The 15,697-nt window shown below is 42.0% G+C and overlaps 1 protein-coding gene across 1 annotated transcript in view; it reads left to right on the forward strand.

The window, feature by feature from the left end:
- The window catches only part of LOC308138848 (mitogen-activated protein kinase kinase kinase kinase 3-like), a 43,217-nt gene that overhangs the window by 9,082 nt on the left and 18,438 nt on the right, over positions 1-15,697 (forward strand). Inside the window, exons 2-15 of the mRNA XM_080508123.1 lie at positions 3,974-4,031; positions 4,170-4,260; positions 4,395-4,459; positions 4,535-4,590; positions 5,390-5,437; positions 5,689-5,731; positions 5,935-6,007; positions 6,328-6,459; positions 6,692-6,754; positions 6,872-6,953; positions 7,800-7,916; positions 10,763-10,841; positions 10,958-11,016; positions 13,819-13,881. Of these exons, the coding sequence (XP_080364249.1) occupies positions 3,974-4,031; positions 4,170-4,260; positions 4,395-4,459; positions 4,535-4,590; positions 5,390-5,437; positions 5,689-5,731; positions 5,935-6,007; positions 6,328-6,459; positions 6,692-6,754; positions 6,872-6,953; positions 7,800-7,916; positions 10,763-10,841; positions 10,958-11,016; positions 13,819-13,881 (1,029 nt within the window). The remainder of the gene's footprint in view (positions 1-3,973; positions 4,032-4,169; positions 4,261-4,394; positions 4,460-4,534; positions 4,591-5,389; positions 5,438-5,688; positions 5,732-5,934; positions 6,008-6,327; positions 6,460-6,691; positions 6,755-6,871; positions 6,954-7,799; positions 7,917-10,762; positions 10,842-10,957; positions 11,017-13,818; positions 13,882-15,697) is intronic.

Below are 15,697 nucleotides of genomic sequence, written 5' to 3' on the forward strand. Positions count from 1 at the left end.
TAACCCTCCGAATTTGAGAGACTTTCATGAATTTGTGACCGGAGCAGGTCCATCGGGGCCGAGTTGAGCACAACCACCCCGGTGTGACCTATGACTTCATACAGTTAGTGGGACGATGACCTTGTAACATGAGAACAATATCAAACTTACTTCGTCCTTGCTTCTTCTCACGTTGGTCACAGGGTTGTAACTCACACTGAGTGGGATGATTAGCTCAGTGTGCCGTGATGCTGAGGTTGTTCTTATTTGCTTACACACACACACACACACACACACACACACACACACACACACACACACACACACACACACACACACACACACACACACACACACACACACACACACACACACACACACACACACACACACACACACACACACACACACACACACACACACACACAGTCTAATAAAGATATCACTTGTACACTTCTGAATCATGAAATTCGAGGGCTTACATATCTGTCCACAGTGCAACAAAATATCTAAATTTAATTTTTATTAAGAACATCCCAGAAATATCTTCAAGGAGAAAAAAAAAATCTACAAATCCAATCTATTCGATGGATTTATTGGTTCAGTAATTTCTCATCCGCTGAAGGATTTATCTCCCTGAAGTGTTATAAAATAATTGGCTGGGAGCTGCTGATGGTACATTTGGAGGTTGTGATCCGTTCATTTGTCCAGGAAGCTCACAAAATATTCCTCTGACTGCGCAGAGCTTTAACCACAATGTGCCATCCCGGCCACTTTTCATCTGCACATGCTTTCTCCAATGACATACAGTATTTTTTCATTGAATACAGGAAAGTTTCCACCATAAAAGATCTTATTCCACAGATGTATTTGGATTTTTTACTTTGGTTCCGTATATACTTATAACAAAACGGTTCTCAAATGTGCATTATGGTCAAATAAGTCATAATTTTCTGCTTCGTTAATTTGTGCTTGTCCTAATTTCTACTATTCAAACGCGTTTAAAAACTACTGCATTACAGCTCTTTCTTAATGAGACTTTGCACCCCAAATTGAAGTTCATTGTGCTTTATGGTAGTTTTTCCTTCTTCTCTGAACCAGCCCGGTCTGCCTATTCACTTCAGTGTGCCTGTTCAAAACCAGTTCTGAGACGCAGCACACCCTGCAGCTCTTGGTTGCGCCAGCCGGCATGTTTTTAACCCGTTGATGTCGGGGCAGTCGGACAGAAATCGAGTTTGTTGTTGCGACTCACAGTGACACTGAGCGACATGACTCATCTCTGGTCTGTCTGCTGACTGAAGATTCTCTGTCTCCGCTCCTCAGTCTGCTTCCATCATCTGTCTTTTCTCTTTGCATGTCTTTGTCTCTCCCGCCCTCCCATTCCCTGGCTTTGTTTTGGTGTGTCGGGGTCAGTCCTCCTCTGCCTCTTCTTTTCCACTCGCTGTTAGACTGTGGAAGAAATGTTTCTCCTCAGTGTTTTTTTTTTTTTTCCCCTTCGTCTTTCCATGTGCTGTGATCCTCATTAGTAAAGTTTGGTTGTGTATTTATCGCTTATTTGCTTCAGTCGCTGTCTTGTGTGTCTGCAGTGTACTTGTGTGGGCTGTGCTCCAGTGTCTTGTTGAAGTTACTGTATGTTACTGCCCCCCCCCACCCCCCCTCCCTCTTGCCCATGGTGGCTGTCCTTGATTCTGCTGAGTTGGCAGCTCTGTTATGCATCACTGCATCAGGCACAGATGATCTAAATGGGCCTTGATGAATGTGTTTCATGTTGACAATCTATATTAATCCTATTATTAGTCCCTTTTCCCTGCTGGGATTGTATAAAGATGAATGGGAAATAGTTCAATTCAAAGCTGCTTCACAATAAGCGACCGTGTCTTAGTGACCCTACTGGAATGTACAATGTCTGTTTTTCCCCCTCTAATGTTGGATAAATATGCTTGACAGGCTGGAGCCAGAATAAGGGTAGATAGGGGTGTTTGTGTCTTTCCCGCCAACAAGATTGGAAATAATGAAACCGTGCAACTTACCTTAAGAGGTTTTGTGTTGGGGGATGTAATACCTCACTCTTTGGCTCTTCATGGCATGGAGTTCATATTTTGTGGTCTCCCAACGAGTGACAGAATTTGCTCGATAACTCCTCTTTTATTCTTGGACACATTCTTCCGCTATGTCACACTCAGTGGCACGATTTGCACTCTCCGGCACTGAGCCACCAACCCCCACCTCGCCCTCTGAACGCCCATCTTTTATTCATGTGGATTTCATATATAATTCCTCTCCCACTCCACCAGCACTGCAGCTAAAAGTAAACACAGCTCACTATATATAGACAGTCAGCCACTGTATCAGGTAGTTCCTCTCTGCTCTCCAACTGATGCCAATTCACGAGGAATACAGAAGAATTTGCCATGATTTCCTGCTGCGGTCTATACATTCCTCCACCTGAGTTCATACGCATGTGTCAGGTTCGAGTTGTTACTTCAGCATGTTATACTGCATGATTGAAGAGTTACGTTTCCCCAAAGGTCCCAAGTGATTTCTTGATGCATACAGTGTTGTACTCAGTCTTCAGCAGGATGGTGCCGATTAAAGGGGAGGCGGTGGCCCTGTTGTTTACACGACGATGCTCCAATTTGCAATCTTTGGTTGCGTTTTGACAGTTCCTTTTTAAATGAAGACTTGAGTGTAGCGTTGTCAATGTGCACCACACCGAGTCCCCATGTCATCGGGGACAATGGACCTTCTCGGGGACAATCAGGACTGTGATCACTATCGTAACGCAAAACTTTTCTACAAGTAAAATGCTGTTTCCAGTTTAACGCTGGCATGTAAACATGGATGTAAATGCCAGTTGTGCTTGGAAATACTTCACAGTGATTCAAAATATTAAATGCCGAGTGAGGGAGGAAAAAAACTCTGCACTCTGTCCAAAGGGGGGATCAAACGCACTGACATGAGGTTCAATGAGCACTTTGCTCCCACATTTAAATCTCAGACCAGATCTTCCACAATTGGATTCAGACTTTCTTCCAAGTGCCTTCTCATGTCAGAGATGGCAGCATGTGAACGTAGGCCACAGTCATCTATCACCGAAGAGAGATGCCAAAAACGTCAAGAATCTCATCCTAATCACATGACTGAAAACCTTCGAGAGCATTTCTACTGGCAGTCTTACTTAAAACCTTCCCACATTGCTGTATATTGGAACTAAAGGAGGCAACAGATTAAAAACCCGATGAGAGACAATTAAAAACAGTTTAAGTTAAAGTGAGCTAAAGGGTTCATTAAAAGGCAAGAATGGGATTAAGAAGCCGTTTAAAGAACGACACTGAAATGCAACTTCCACCGTGGAACCAAGTAATCGCAGAAATGCGTGTTGCCATCATTTTTATCTCCTTCAGCTGATGTCCGAGACCCAAATGAGAACATCAGACGGCCGGCCGAGGCCCCGCCTGCTCTGAGGTTGCGAAAATGAGATCTGTCCTTGTCAAAGAAAAGTGTTATGAGACACTTACTAGAATCTAGAGCCGGCCGGGAAAACTGCTGACTGTGTTGTTTTGGGGGTTGTTGTTTTTTTCTCTCTTTTGAAGACTCCTGCCTCTGTACGTTTGTGAGAGCTTGTGTGCTTGATTCACTGTGGCATTGCAGAGTTTGGAGTGGGGCATTTACAGCAATTCTTGGAGGCAATCTTTCGAGAAAAAAAAAAGTTTTTGAAAACCACTGCACTACAACAAACTGGAAATATTGAGTCACTCGGCTTCATGCTGAGAAAAGCTGAGATGTAGTTTTTTTTTCTTTCACTGAAGAATTTTTGTTACGTTTTCATTTTATTGCTGTCCTGTGTGAAACGTCGTTTTTAATTGCTATCTCTTTCCGCCTCTCCTGTCTCAAATTCAAGATCTTAGATGTTGCCTCATCAATATTGCAGAATGTTGGTTGGCTTGTTTAAAAGCCTTCCGATGACTCACTTTCCTTTCTTCATGTCTTTCAGGCTCGCAATGTAAACACGGGAGAGCTGGCCGCTATCAAAGTCATCAAACTGGAACCGGGTGAGTTGTTCCGTCTTTCTTTCTCTTCCTTACTCTTCCCTTTAGTTGCCATGCCTTCATCTGTTTTCTACTGCTCACTGACACTGACTCCTGGTAGATCCTGAAGGATCTCTGCATTAACCTGTGTGCTCACTGCAGGCGAGGACTTTGCCGTCGTCCAGCAGGAGATCATAATGATGAAGGACTGTAAACACTCAAACATCGTTGCCTATTTTGGCAGTTATCTCCGGTAAGACTGCGCGCGAGTGCGTCGGATGTCTCATATTTGTGTTTTGCCTCGCACCCGACACTATTCCCCTGCGATGACGTTTTGTGACGGTTCTGAGTGACGTTTGGCTCACCGGGTCTCTTTTACGTGTCCAGGAGAGACAAGCTATGGATCAGTATGGAGTACTGCGGTGGAGGTTCTCTGCAGGATATCTACCATGGTAAGAACGACAGAGACACGCGCGTGCACAATCACAATGTGGTCCTCACTGATCGGTGTGTCTCTTGCTCTGCAGTAACTGGGCCTTTGTCAGAGTCACAGATAGCCTACATGTCACGGGAGACCCTGCAGGTAGTGTATAGCGCACATTTACAGTTGGTCGTTCTTCACACGCAGTCTGACAGTCGATGAATTGAGACCTCGAAGCCGTCGCAATAGACCGTAGACCAAAGCCTCCTGTAGTTTGATGGTCATATAGACGTGCGCCTCACGGAGAGGGGCTTTAATCACGTCGTATAGCAATGCAACTTAGAGGAAAAAAAAAATTTCTGGGCCGCTAACATGTGACCGTGATGTTCTGCACGCCGTCATATCCAGCACTCGTGGAGACGTTACAGTTCACCTGGTTAGTGTGAGGAGAGAGAAAAGCCAACGCTGAACGAGTCAGACCATCCTTAGTTCATCACCAAAGGTTGTTTTTATGTTTTCGATGCAATATTTTTGCGCCTTTTTTTTCTCTCCATTGGATCAATGGTGGAACCAGATGTTTATGTGACAGACTATCATATAATGACATTTCTTTAACCACCTGGTAGCTCACAATCACTTTGCATAAAAAGTGTATGAAATGTATAAATGAGTGAAAATGGGTATAAGTTCCTCTTTCACTCAGACCATCAGAGATATAGTGAAAGTCGGTGGTGGTTCAAACATCTGTCGCTCTCTGTGAGTCTACTAAAACCTGAATTTAGGACTTTGTTTTAAAGTTTATTGAGGCTCTTTTTCAGGTATCCAAAAATATAAGTGGAAGTGTACAAGTACACTTGGAAAAACGCTAAAATATTCATAGATACCATCATATTTGCAGATGTTTTGTGAATTGTGGTGAAGATGATGTGTGATTAAATCTATCTTCAATTTCTGCTTGCAGGGTTTGTACTACCTTCACAATAAAGGCAAAATGCACAGAGACATTAAGGTAAGTGTTGCGAAAACACGAGCAGATGTTTCGTCTTGCAGGCTTATGTATTATTAATCAGATTCCCGTGCACCTGTGGTGTGTTGGCAGCCATACTGTGATCTACTTTACTGTCGTGGCAATAATAGCGGGAATATATCAGTCAGGATTGGCTTTGCTTGTGTGGCCATTCTTCTCCAGTCAATTAGATATAAAGATGCGTTTGTTTTGAGTGGGACTTTAATGTGTGATTTTGTTTTGGTGTCTGACAGGGAGCCAACATCCTTCTGACAGACAACGGCTATGTTAAACTAGGTGAGGAGGAATCAAAAGAATCCGTGACACTTCATTCGCATACTTAATTCCTTTTTTTTGTGGGGGGGGGGCGTCTGTGAAATGCTGCCTTTGTTATATTTTCTGCCATTGCTCTCTTTTTATTTATTCATCTCCTTTCCTGTTCTTCAAGCGATCTCGCTTCCGTTGTCCTCAATCTCTCGCCCTTCTCTTTTGCTCTTCAGCCGACTTCGGTGTATCAGCTCAGATCACAGCGACTCTAGCAAAGAGGAAATCTTTTATTGGAACTCCTTACTGGTGAGTTGTTTAGATTTTGTCGCAGGCGGGTAACGCAAAGGTGTCAAATCGGACAAAGGCCATACAGAGAAACAGGCAGATTACCACATGGAAGGGGGGCGGGGGTAAAAAAAATTTAAAAAAAACCTGAGTCAGCCAAAAAATGAGTAGCATTTGCAGGTCATGATGTCACCTTAGATCAGATTAGGGTCGTATTCCGACTGGGAAATACCATAAAACTTTCAAAATTAAGCTAATTTAACTTTGCAAATACATTTTACGACGAATCCTCCTCCTTCTTTGTCTCACCATCTGTCCGTCTTCTCTCCGGCCCCCAACAGGATGGCTCCTGAAGTCGCAGCCGTCGAGAGGAAAGGCGGATACAACCAGCTGTGTGATATCTGGGCCGTGGGCATCACTGCAATAGAACTGGCCGAACTGCAGCCTCCCATGTTCGACCTGCACCCCATGAGGTAGAGGAGTGTGCTCCTTGTGCCTGCGCAGAGTTTGTAGGACGTCCCAGCTGGATTATGATAATACTCATGCCTGCACTTTGCAAACTGCACCAGTGCCCTGTTGTAGTTGATTTTCAGTGCAACAGTGTGTGTGTGTGTGTGTGTGTGTGTGTGTGTGTGTGTGTGAGGCTCTTCAGCCACTGCTCAGAAGAAATGTGTTCACTATTCATTGTCCTCCTTCCCCTCACAGGGCTCTGTTCCTAATGACAAAGAGTAATTTCCAGCCTCCTAAATTGAAAGACAAACTGAAGTGGTAAGCCGTAATACCGCACTGTTAAGATCGCATTATTAAAGTCAGACTTGTTACTTGTCCCTTTAACCCTTTCTTCTTCTTTTTTTTTTTTTTTTTCTGCCTCTTCTGGACAAATAGGACAAATAACTTCCACCATTTTGTCAAGCTTGCCCTGACCAAGAACCCCAAAAAGAGGCCCACGGCTGAAAGACTTCTACAGGCGAGTAACACTGATAAAGGATATGAATTCAACTCAGATGGGGGAAACATGTTTTTTTTTTTCTTTCTTTTTTTTTAATGAGATACTGTAATTGTGAGTAGACACAATGCTGATCTTGGCGCTTTCGCTCGCTGTCTAGTCATTCATGAGAATAAAGAGCTTGCAGGAATTTCTAGAGAGGAGAACATGAAAGTTGATTTCATATTGAGATTGTAGTCATTTTCTGTAGTAACTGTTTGGGTTTTGTGAAAATAGACATTATCATCACGTGTACTCTGCACCACAACAAAGAGCAACTTCAAAGTTCCAATTTTAAAAGTGATTACGGCAGCATTTTACCGGTTCGGCCCACTCAAGATAAAATTGGGCTTTATGGGGCCCCTGAACTAAAACATGTTTGACATGACATATTTACTATGGTTTATAGCACCATATTGGATTGTTCGCTAAACATTATTGGGAGATTTTATGTGTTAATCAACCTATTGTTTCGCAATAATTGTAACTAATCAAGAAAAATCGACGTCCTTTTGAACCAGATAGTTTCTATCTTCCTGTAAAGTAAACTGCTCCCCGTCTCTGGGACTCATTACCTCCTAAATTGAGAAACCTGGACTCCTTCCTTCACAGAACTCAAAACTCGTCTATTCAAAACTGCACATTCCCTCTGATGCCAATTGCCCTGTTTCTTGTGTTGTGTTTACTCTTGTTTTTATTGTTTTAATGCAAATGCTTTAACCAAATGTGAGGTGTCCCTGAGGGCGCCTTGAAATAAAATGTATTATTATTATTATTATGAATAATAATAATGACTTATTGGGGTTTATTCTCTTGTCTGTTTTGCAGCATCCTTTTGTGTCCCAGCCTCTGAGCCGGACGCTGGCCATTGAGCTGCTGGACAAAGCCAACAACCCCGACCACAGCACCTACAACGACTTTGACGACGACGACCCCGAACCGGAGGTAACCTTTGACCTTCTCCAGACGACCACGTTCATAAAGATAATGTGTCATGGAGCTCTTGAGCAGGTCGGCAGTGACGTTGCTTCTTCTTCCCCTTAAATTAGGTTGCCCTCGCTCCTTCTTTGCTCGAGTAAATGTAACCTCCATCTATCGTCTCTCATCGCCAGCAGTTCTCCCCACTCCACCCCCCCCACCCCCCACCCCCCGACACATGTGACTCATTCCCTGCTCTTTGTCTTCCCCCGTCTCCCTCTGCCCTCTCTTTCCGCTTCTTCTCTCACATCTCTTCTCCCGTTCGCTCCTCATTTCACCCTCTCCGCTTCATTTTCCTTCTCGTAGCGCTTCTCCTTTCTCTTCACCTTCCTCACCCCTCCCTTTATTTCTCTTGTCTTCTTCTCTCCACCCGCCCTCCATTACCTCCTCTTCAGTTTAAGTACAGGGGTCATTTCCTCCCCATAAGCCCCGGCGCTCGACGCGCACCCCGTTTCGCGGCCCGTAGGAAGGTACCAGCGTCGGCTGCAGTGATGTCCTTCTAACACAAACCGCTCGGGGAGTTGCTTTTGTGCTTCAAGCGGCGCCGCAGAACTGACTGAACAGAGAATTTTCATTGGAGTCGGTGTCTGCTGGTGTCGCCATGGAAGCTGAGAACATGGCGAAAACATTTTGTGTGATAGTTATATGTATTTAAAATTCCTCTTTGTTTATTATAGTCGTTCTATCACACTTGATGTTGCAGTAAAATGATCCAATAAAATTAAACTAGGTAAACAACATTAGAAATATTTTGTTTTCGGGAATACAATGCCAATAAGCTACATAGTTAATTAAAATTAAAAAAAAATTAAAATGTATATATGTGTGTGTGTATATTCTGTGCACATTCTGCATAGTTTAATATACAAAATTCAAACAGCATAAAAGATGACAAGTTCTGTTCAACATTTAGTCTGACTATCCTTAACATTTTATTATTGATCGACACACACAAATGCTGACACAATTCGCAAAGATTTGTATGGATTTTAAGGTTAAAGGTTAATCAGTCCTTTAGGTGTGCATTAATGCTTTATTTTATTCACATTTATTATCAGCAAAAGTCATCATTTTAGAGAAGTACTGATTCATCTTGAAATCATATTCATTGATAATATAATTCTGTGCATTGACAACATGCACCAATACTGCATGCCCTGCCTCTATGGTAACATCAGCAATATTCGCTGTAAAAACCAGTAAACTCACTCAATTCATTTCAGTTCTGTGGGATCTCTTTGGATAAGGAGGTTTTATCTTCGGCCTATAAAGATGGCTTCCTAAAATGTCTGTTGAATCTATATAGCATGCAGTATATGTATTGACAGCCTTAACATTGTATTTTTGTTCTATTGATACTCATAGAATTTAAGATTCTATAATAATTTAAACCAAATTACTGTAAATGCTGCCGTTCAAGAATATATGTATGAAAAATCAGTGATTTGAAAGATTCTACTGAACTGTTCTTCTGTTTTGATCGTCTTACTTTGCTCTGCTGCACAAGATAAAACTCTTTGTCTCATACGAAGGTAAAACATAAAATATTGCAGATATGGAAGCTATCTTTATCTGCCTATGAAGTTCCAGTTATTACCTTGGACTGTTGTGATGAGAATTAACTTTATTGTAAAGGATTTGAATTTGCACATGTATTTGAGGTGTCGGTTTGTCTTTGACGATGCTTCACAAGCATGTTTTGCTGTGTGTTTATTTCCTCTGTGACATTGAATGATGTTAACATCAGGAACGAAAATAAGTTGAACTAGCTGGAAGTACGACGACTCCATCAACTGCCAGGGTCTATTTTGAGAATGTATATACAAACATTAGACAATACATAGCTTATGTTGTTTCCATGGAAACCAGGAACCGGTGTTGATGGTTCTATGCGGAGATTCTGAAGAAACATTGGTTAAACCAAAGGCCCACATCCGGCCAGCAAGACGCTCCAATCTGACCCGCCAAGCAAATTGTTAAAATATTTAAAAAACAAACAAACTTATCAAAAATAGCTGACACAACACAACGCTGAGACGAGAGCTGAGATATCGATGATACTCCCATGAAACATGGCGACCTCGTTGCTATCAAACCAGCTGTCAGGCTGAGTTTGTAAAAACATACAGAACACAACAGCTGCAGGAGAAGTTTATGAGACATTTCACTGTATTTTGCACCAGAATGTTTCATTCAGCTTTATGGCTTAATGTAATACTTATATTGGCTTTATGTTCAGACTGTAGTAGTTGTTTGATTTCATAACAACAAAGAAAAGCTTGAAAGTTTAAATTTAAAGCTTTTTATGGGGACTATTTTAAAAGTCTGGTCCACTTAAGATGAAATTGGACCGAATGTGGTTCCTGAGCTAAAATGTGTTTAACCTAGTATGTGTAGTGAAGGTTATCTATGAATATGATGGGTTAAATGCAGAGAACAGGGATCAGTAAAATGAATAGAAGTAGAATAATGTTTGTCTTCTGTCATTTGCAACTGGATGATATCTTGGCTTGGCAGGGAAATAGTACTTCAATTCAAAGAGTGAGGCGTTGATGTTGTCGCCAGGTTAAGTTTGTGTTTTCTTTGGCTGCGTTGCTATGGTGTGGCTGCCTCGTTGCCGTCTGTGGCTGGCGTTTGGATTTTGCTGTGTCATCAAATCCCGCCCACAGGAAATAGCAAGGGGATTATGTTTTGTTTTTTGTTTTTTTGTGAATCCCATTGTAATCTTCCCAGGTCCCTGTAAAACTACTACATTGTGTACAAGCTTTGAACAAGCTATATGACTTTGTGTGTCTCCTCCTCTTTCCTGGCAGTCTCCAGTCTCTGTTCCTCACCGTATCCGCTCCACCAGCAGGAGCACCAGGGAAGGAAAGACGCTGTCTGAGATTAACTGTGAGTCACTGCACAAGGTCCACATTAATTAATACAGTCAAAGTTTGGTGTTTAACGCTCTCCCCCATGTATTTTGTTGTTGTTGTTGTTGTTTTCATTTACTTTCCCCTCACCAGTTGGTCAGGTGAAGTTTGATCCCCCCTTAAGAAAGGAGACAGAACCCCACCATGAACCGGTGAGTTGTTAAAAGTGGTCGACTCTTATGTTGGAATTTGTGTGAGTGAGTTGTTGTTTTTTTTGTGGTTGTTACTTCACCTGTACCGGCATGGCTGATCCTCACCTAATCACCGGAGGCACCCCGATCTCTCTTTGTCTTTGTCACTCTGTGCTGACCCAAACCTGAAGCCCATCCACACGTTCAAATAGGACTGCTGCAGGGTGCATCTCAGCTTCAACGAAGCACAATCATTCACTTGGAACAACGCAGACTTCAGTCAGTCTTTATGAATATAACAATCTTCAGGCAGTGACTGTAACTCAAGTGCTCAACACACACACACACACACACACACACACACACAAAAGCAAGTATCCAGACATAGAATGAATTAAAATGGTTATGAGGGGGAAAAAAGACGGTAAAACTTTTAGGGCTGACAAAAATACAAATGCTCAGAAACCATGAATCTATTGAATTCCGCACCGTATTTCCAGCTTGTTTATTAGCTTGCTGAAGCAGAACTTGCGAGGTTGAAAGGATCACAGCGTCTCTGGGTGAATTATATCTAATTGACCTTCGTGTGCAGCTGAGTGTCATTCCTCGCAGGTTAATATAAAATTGCTTGAGGGCCCGTATACACAACAGTGATCAACTTGAAAAGCTGCGTTTTCGTTTCAGAGAATTTCCGCCTTTAGAGAGAAACACGTTAAACGATCTCCATTCTTCGTAAATAAACACTATATCAGGAAAGCTCTGCTACATCCAAATAATGAGCAGCATAAACGGCACCTAAATTGACTCATAATTGTCGTCAAACTTCTCACACATGCCCTGAACTATTTGCTGCAACTATAGTGTGCATGGGAAGGACCAGTGACCCCCGAGCAGCGCCGTCGTGTAAATGGACACAAAAATAGAGCAGAAGTTTGCGGTTTTCTCTTGAAAATGGGCCCCGAGTTGAATTGTGGCGCTGTCTCGCTCCAGTCGAGCCAAAAGTGTGTAGAAGTTTGCTCGTTTAGCCAACTGATCAAACGTATTCTTAAAGATGATGAATGATCGATTACAAAAGTGTCACCGAAACGCCTGAAAAAGTGAATTTCAAGTAACCCTAAGAAAATGTTGAGGATTGTTAATATGGCACAGACCTGAGGTCAGTTGCATGTAAACACAGTGTCCCTGTAATCACGTGGGGTCCACTGGACAAATTGTGTTTTGGAGTGTTTGTGTCTGCTGGTTGGATCATGTGTTCATTTCCCGCCAGTAAATAGTGAAACACTTCCGCACTGTTTTGTTCAGCCTTCTCCTCTATGACCAAATTGAAAACAAGGCTGAATGGATTCATCTGCTTAAAACAATAACTGTAACGTCTCCCCTGATGGCCTGATAGGATTTCGAATGACTTGCTATGTAGCAACTGTCAAATGTTTGAAATATTAGCTTTTCGGGTCACAGTGTCTCCAAGCTTACTGGTTTGGATGCTCACATACCCAAAGAACAAGCACTAGTATTTCCGACAGATACCATGTTTTGACCATAAAATATATATTTATATGAAAACTTAAAAGAGAGATCAGCCCTTTTGGTGCCCCCCCCCCCCCCCCCCCCCTTTCAATCACCACTTTAATTCAGCTTGCACTGAATTCAACCCGAGGTCCCCGCACCATCAGGCAAGGATCTTTAAAAGAAAGAAGCTTTAAAACATTTTGTTTTCTGAGAAATCACAGCCAATTTGCACTTCTAAAGTTGCACAAACATATAATTGCTACTGGTCGCCTAATAAGCACACGGTTCATGCACAGTCACCGCGTACAGTTATTCCTCTCCTCCCTCTCTCACTCCCACTTTATTTTGTCCCTCCTACACACCCTTCGTTTTTCCTCTCCCTTGAAAATTCACCTGAAAATCCAATGAACACTTTGCCTGGTTCTCTGTCTCTGTCCTTCCACCTCTTTATCCATGAATTCACTTTGAGCAAACATGATCACCAGTGTAGGTCCACCAATCATTAATGTCATCCTTTTTTTTTTTTTTTTTTTTTTTTAATCTCCAAAAACCATTCAGAACTCTGTGATAGTGAAATAAAGAATTCTTAGTTGGTCTCATAATGAGAGATTAATAACACAGTGAGGTCATTTCTCATTGTAGTGGCTTATCATAACAAGCCTCTGGCTCAAAGATGCATCTACTTTGAATAACTTGAGAAGTCTTGATTAAATCATTATGAGATATTAATTGCAAGACAAACAGCTGCCACTTATTTTCTCATTGTTTCCTGGAGGGCACACAAAAAACATTTTTTTGTTGGTTTTTTTTTAGATTTCACAAACTAATCTACCCCTTTTTTTTATTCCTCTGTTCTTCAGTTTTTTGCAGACCTTATTCTTTATATATATATATATATATATATATATATATATATATATATATATAAAACCACCAGCCTCCAACCAATCTCAAATTTTGTTACTCTCCGATCGATCCCATCGTCCCTTTAAGATTAATATTTCTGCCTCCACCGCTTTTCGTTCTGCTGATCCATGAACTTTGTAGCCTATTTCGTATTTCGGCCTTAATCCGTTTTTCACCTCCATCGTCCTCTCTCTCTCTCTCTCTCTCTCTCTCTCTCTCTCTCTGTCTCTCTGTCTCTGTCTCTCTCTCTCTGTCTGTCTGTCTGTCTCCCTCTCTCTCTGTCTCCCTCTCTCTCTCTCCCCCTCTCTCCCTCTCTCTCGCCTCCATGTCTCCACTCCTCCCCGTCCCCTCCATCAGTCCAGGTTAATGTATTAACTGAGGTCTCTCTCGCTCTGTCTTGCTGACCAGTGTGATTCTGAGCCCTATCTGGACTGTGTTGAGGAGCTCTACTATACCGCGAGATCTAATCTGGTAGTACTCCTTCTGTCTCTCTCTCTCTCCCTCCCTCCCTCTCTCCTTCTCTTTCTCTCTCTCTCTCTTTCAGCCTCTCCCTGTAGCTACCTGTATTGACCTTCTTTCCTTTTTATTTCCAATCTTTCTTCATTTCTAAACTCATGCCCTCTTCTTCTCCGTCCCTCTCTTCTCTCCATCGTTTTTTTTTTTCCAAAGGACTCGCTCTCGTCCTCCCTTCCGGCTCTCTGGCTGTCTGAGCCGCTGCTGTCTCGTGTTTTTTTTGTTTTGTTTTTTGTTCAGTTTACCAGAGTGCTGATTCTTTTGGCTGCTCGGTGTCTGATATGTATTTCTGTTGATTCTCACAGTGTTGGTCTCCCTATTCTGGTCTCTCCATCTGTTTCTCTCCATCTTCTTCTTCCTCCTCTTCTGTTTCCAGCTTTGGCTTTTGCCTCACTAACTGATGTTGTCGTAGATACGGTGCTAGCAGTCCCTAGTGATGTCGCTAACGTCTTCGTACATACAATAAATGTGTTGAAATGCAGAAAGAGGAAGGTGAAGAGTCGGCCCCAAAGGCTGACATTAATGACCATTCCACACACACATCTGGCTCTCACGTCCAAATTAACTTGCACACATTGAATCTTTCTGTATTGTATGTCACATTCTATTTGACATGTATCTAATCTTTCTCTCTGCATCGACAGAATGTGACTCTTTCTCTTTCCTAAGCTGTTTGCTCGTTGGTTCACTAACCTGTCACGTGTTGTATCTGACCACTGAGGCCTCTTCTCATGTAGGGGTGTCTGTTGCGTGTCTGTGTGACTCTTGTTTATCGTATGTGGGTTTTTTTTTCTTCTTCATGCATGTTGCTTGATATCTTTATCTGAAGCGCAAAATGTTTCTATGACGCAGTGCTGCATTCACATTGTACCTCAATGCTAATCAGATCTAATTTCAAGCAAGACCCAAAAGGAAAACCCTCCAATTATATCATATCATTTTTATGTATGCACAAACCGGATCTGCAGTTTGAGTTTTTGCACAATTACTTTTCTCTCATTATTGATGGTTACCCATTGTCAGCCTACTTGTTGACATCTACATGTTTAACCTACAGCCAGAGTACTACAACTGAGTACTACAACTGAGTGCTACAACTGAGTACTACAACTGAGTACTACAACTGAGTACTACAACTGAGTACTACAACTGTAACTAGGCTCAGCAAGTCTTCTAAGCCTGTGATGGGTTTAATTAAACCAAAGGCTTTAGGATCACACCCTCTTTACACATACAGTATGTTTACATTAACAACAGTTTGAATATGATAATACAGAAATGGAAAAAATGTTTTGATCATGATCACGCTCTCTTTGTAGTCCCGCCCCCTCAGCGAAGAGGACTGCTAATCTGCTGTAATTCGTTTATTTATTTCACAGAGGCATTGCTCATCAACCAACATGGAAAACAAATATGAAAAACTGGTCATTTGTTCAACATTTTAAAGAAACGTGTTTTAAAATTCTATTTTCTGAAGTGAAGCGAGGCAGATGTTTGTTCTAACTCAAACTATGTATACTGCCAAAGCTAATAGATCACCAGAGAATAAGACATTTTAAAAAAAAACACTCGATGTAAGTTTTGTCTGTTGCTCCTGGCTAGTTTTCAGAAGTTAGCGAGCTTTAAAACAACACTGGAATGATGACCCTGACTGCACACAAGTCTGCAGTGCTTTCCAGTTATTTGGTGAAATATTTCGTATTGACATAAAGTATCTCAAAACTCAGGGATTCCAAGAAGCCATTACTTTGAAGCGACGGGTCACTTTGTCGTT

The sequence above is a fragment of the Blennius ocellaris genome (assembly GCF_963422515.1).
Source record: "Blennius ocellaris genome assembly, chromosome: 13".
NCBI classification, from domain to species: domain Eukaryota; kingdom Metazoa; phylum Chordata; class Actinopteri; order Blenniiformes; family Blenniidae; genus Blennius; species Blennius ocellaris.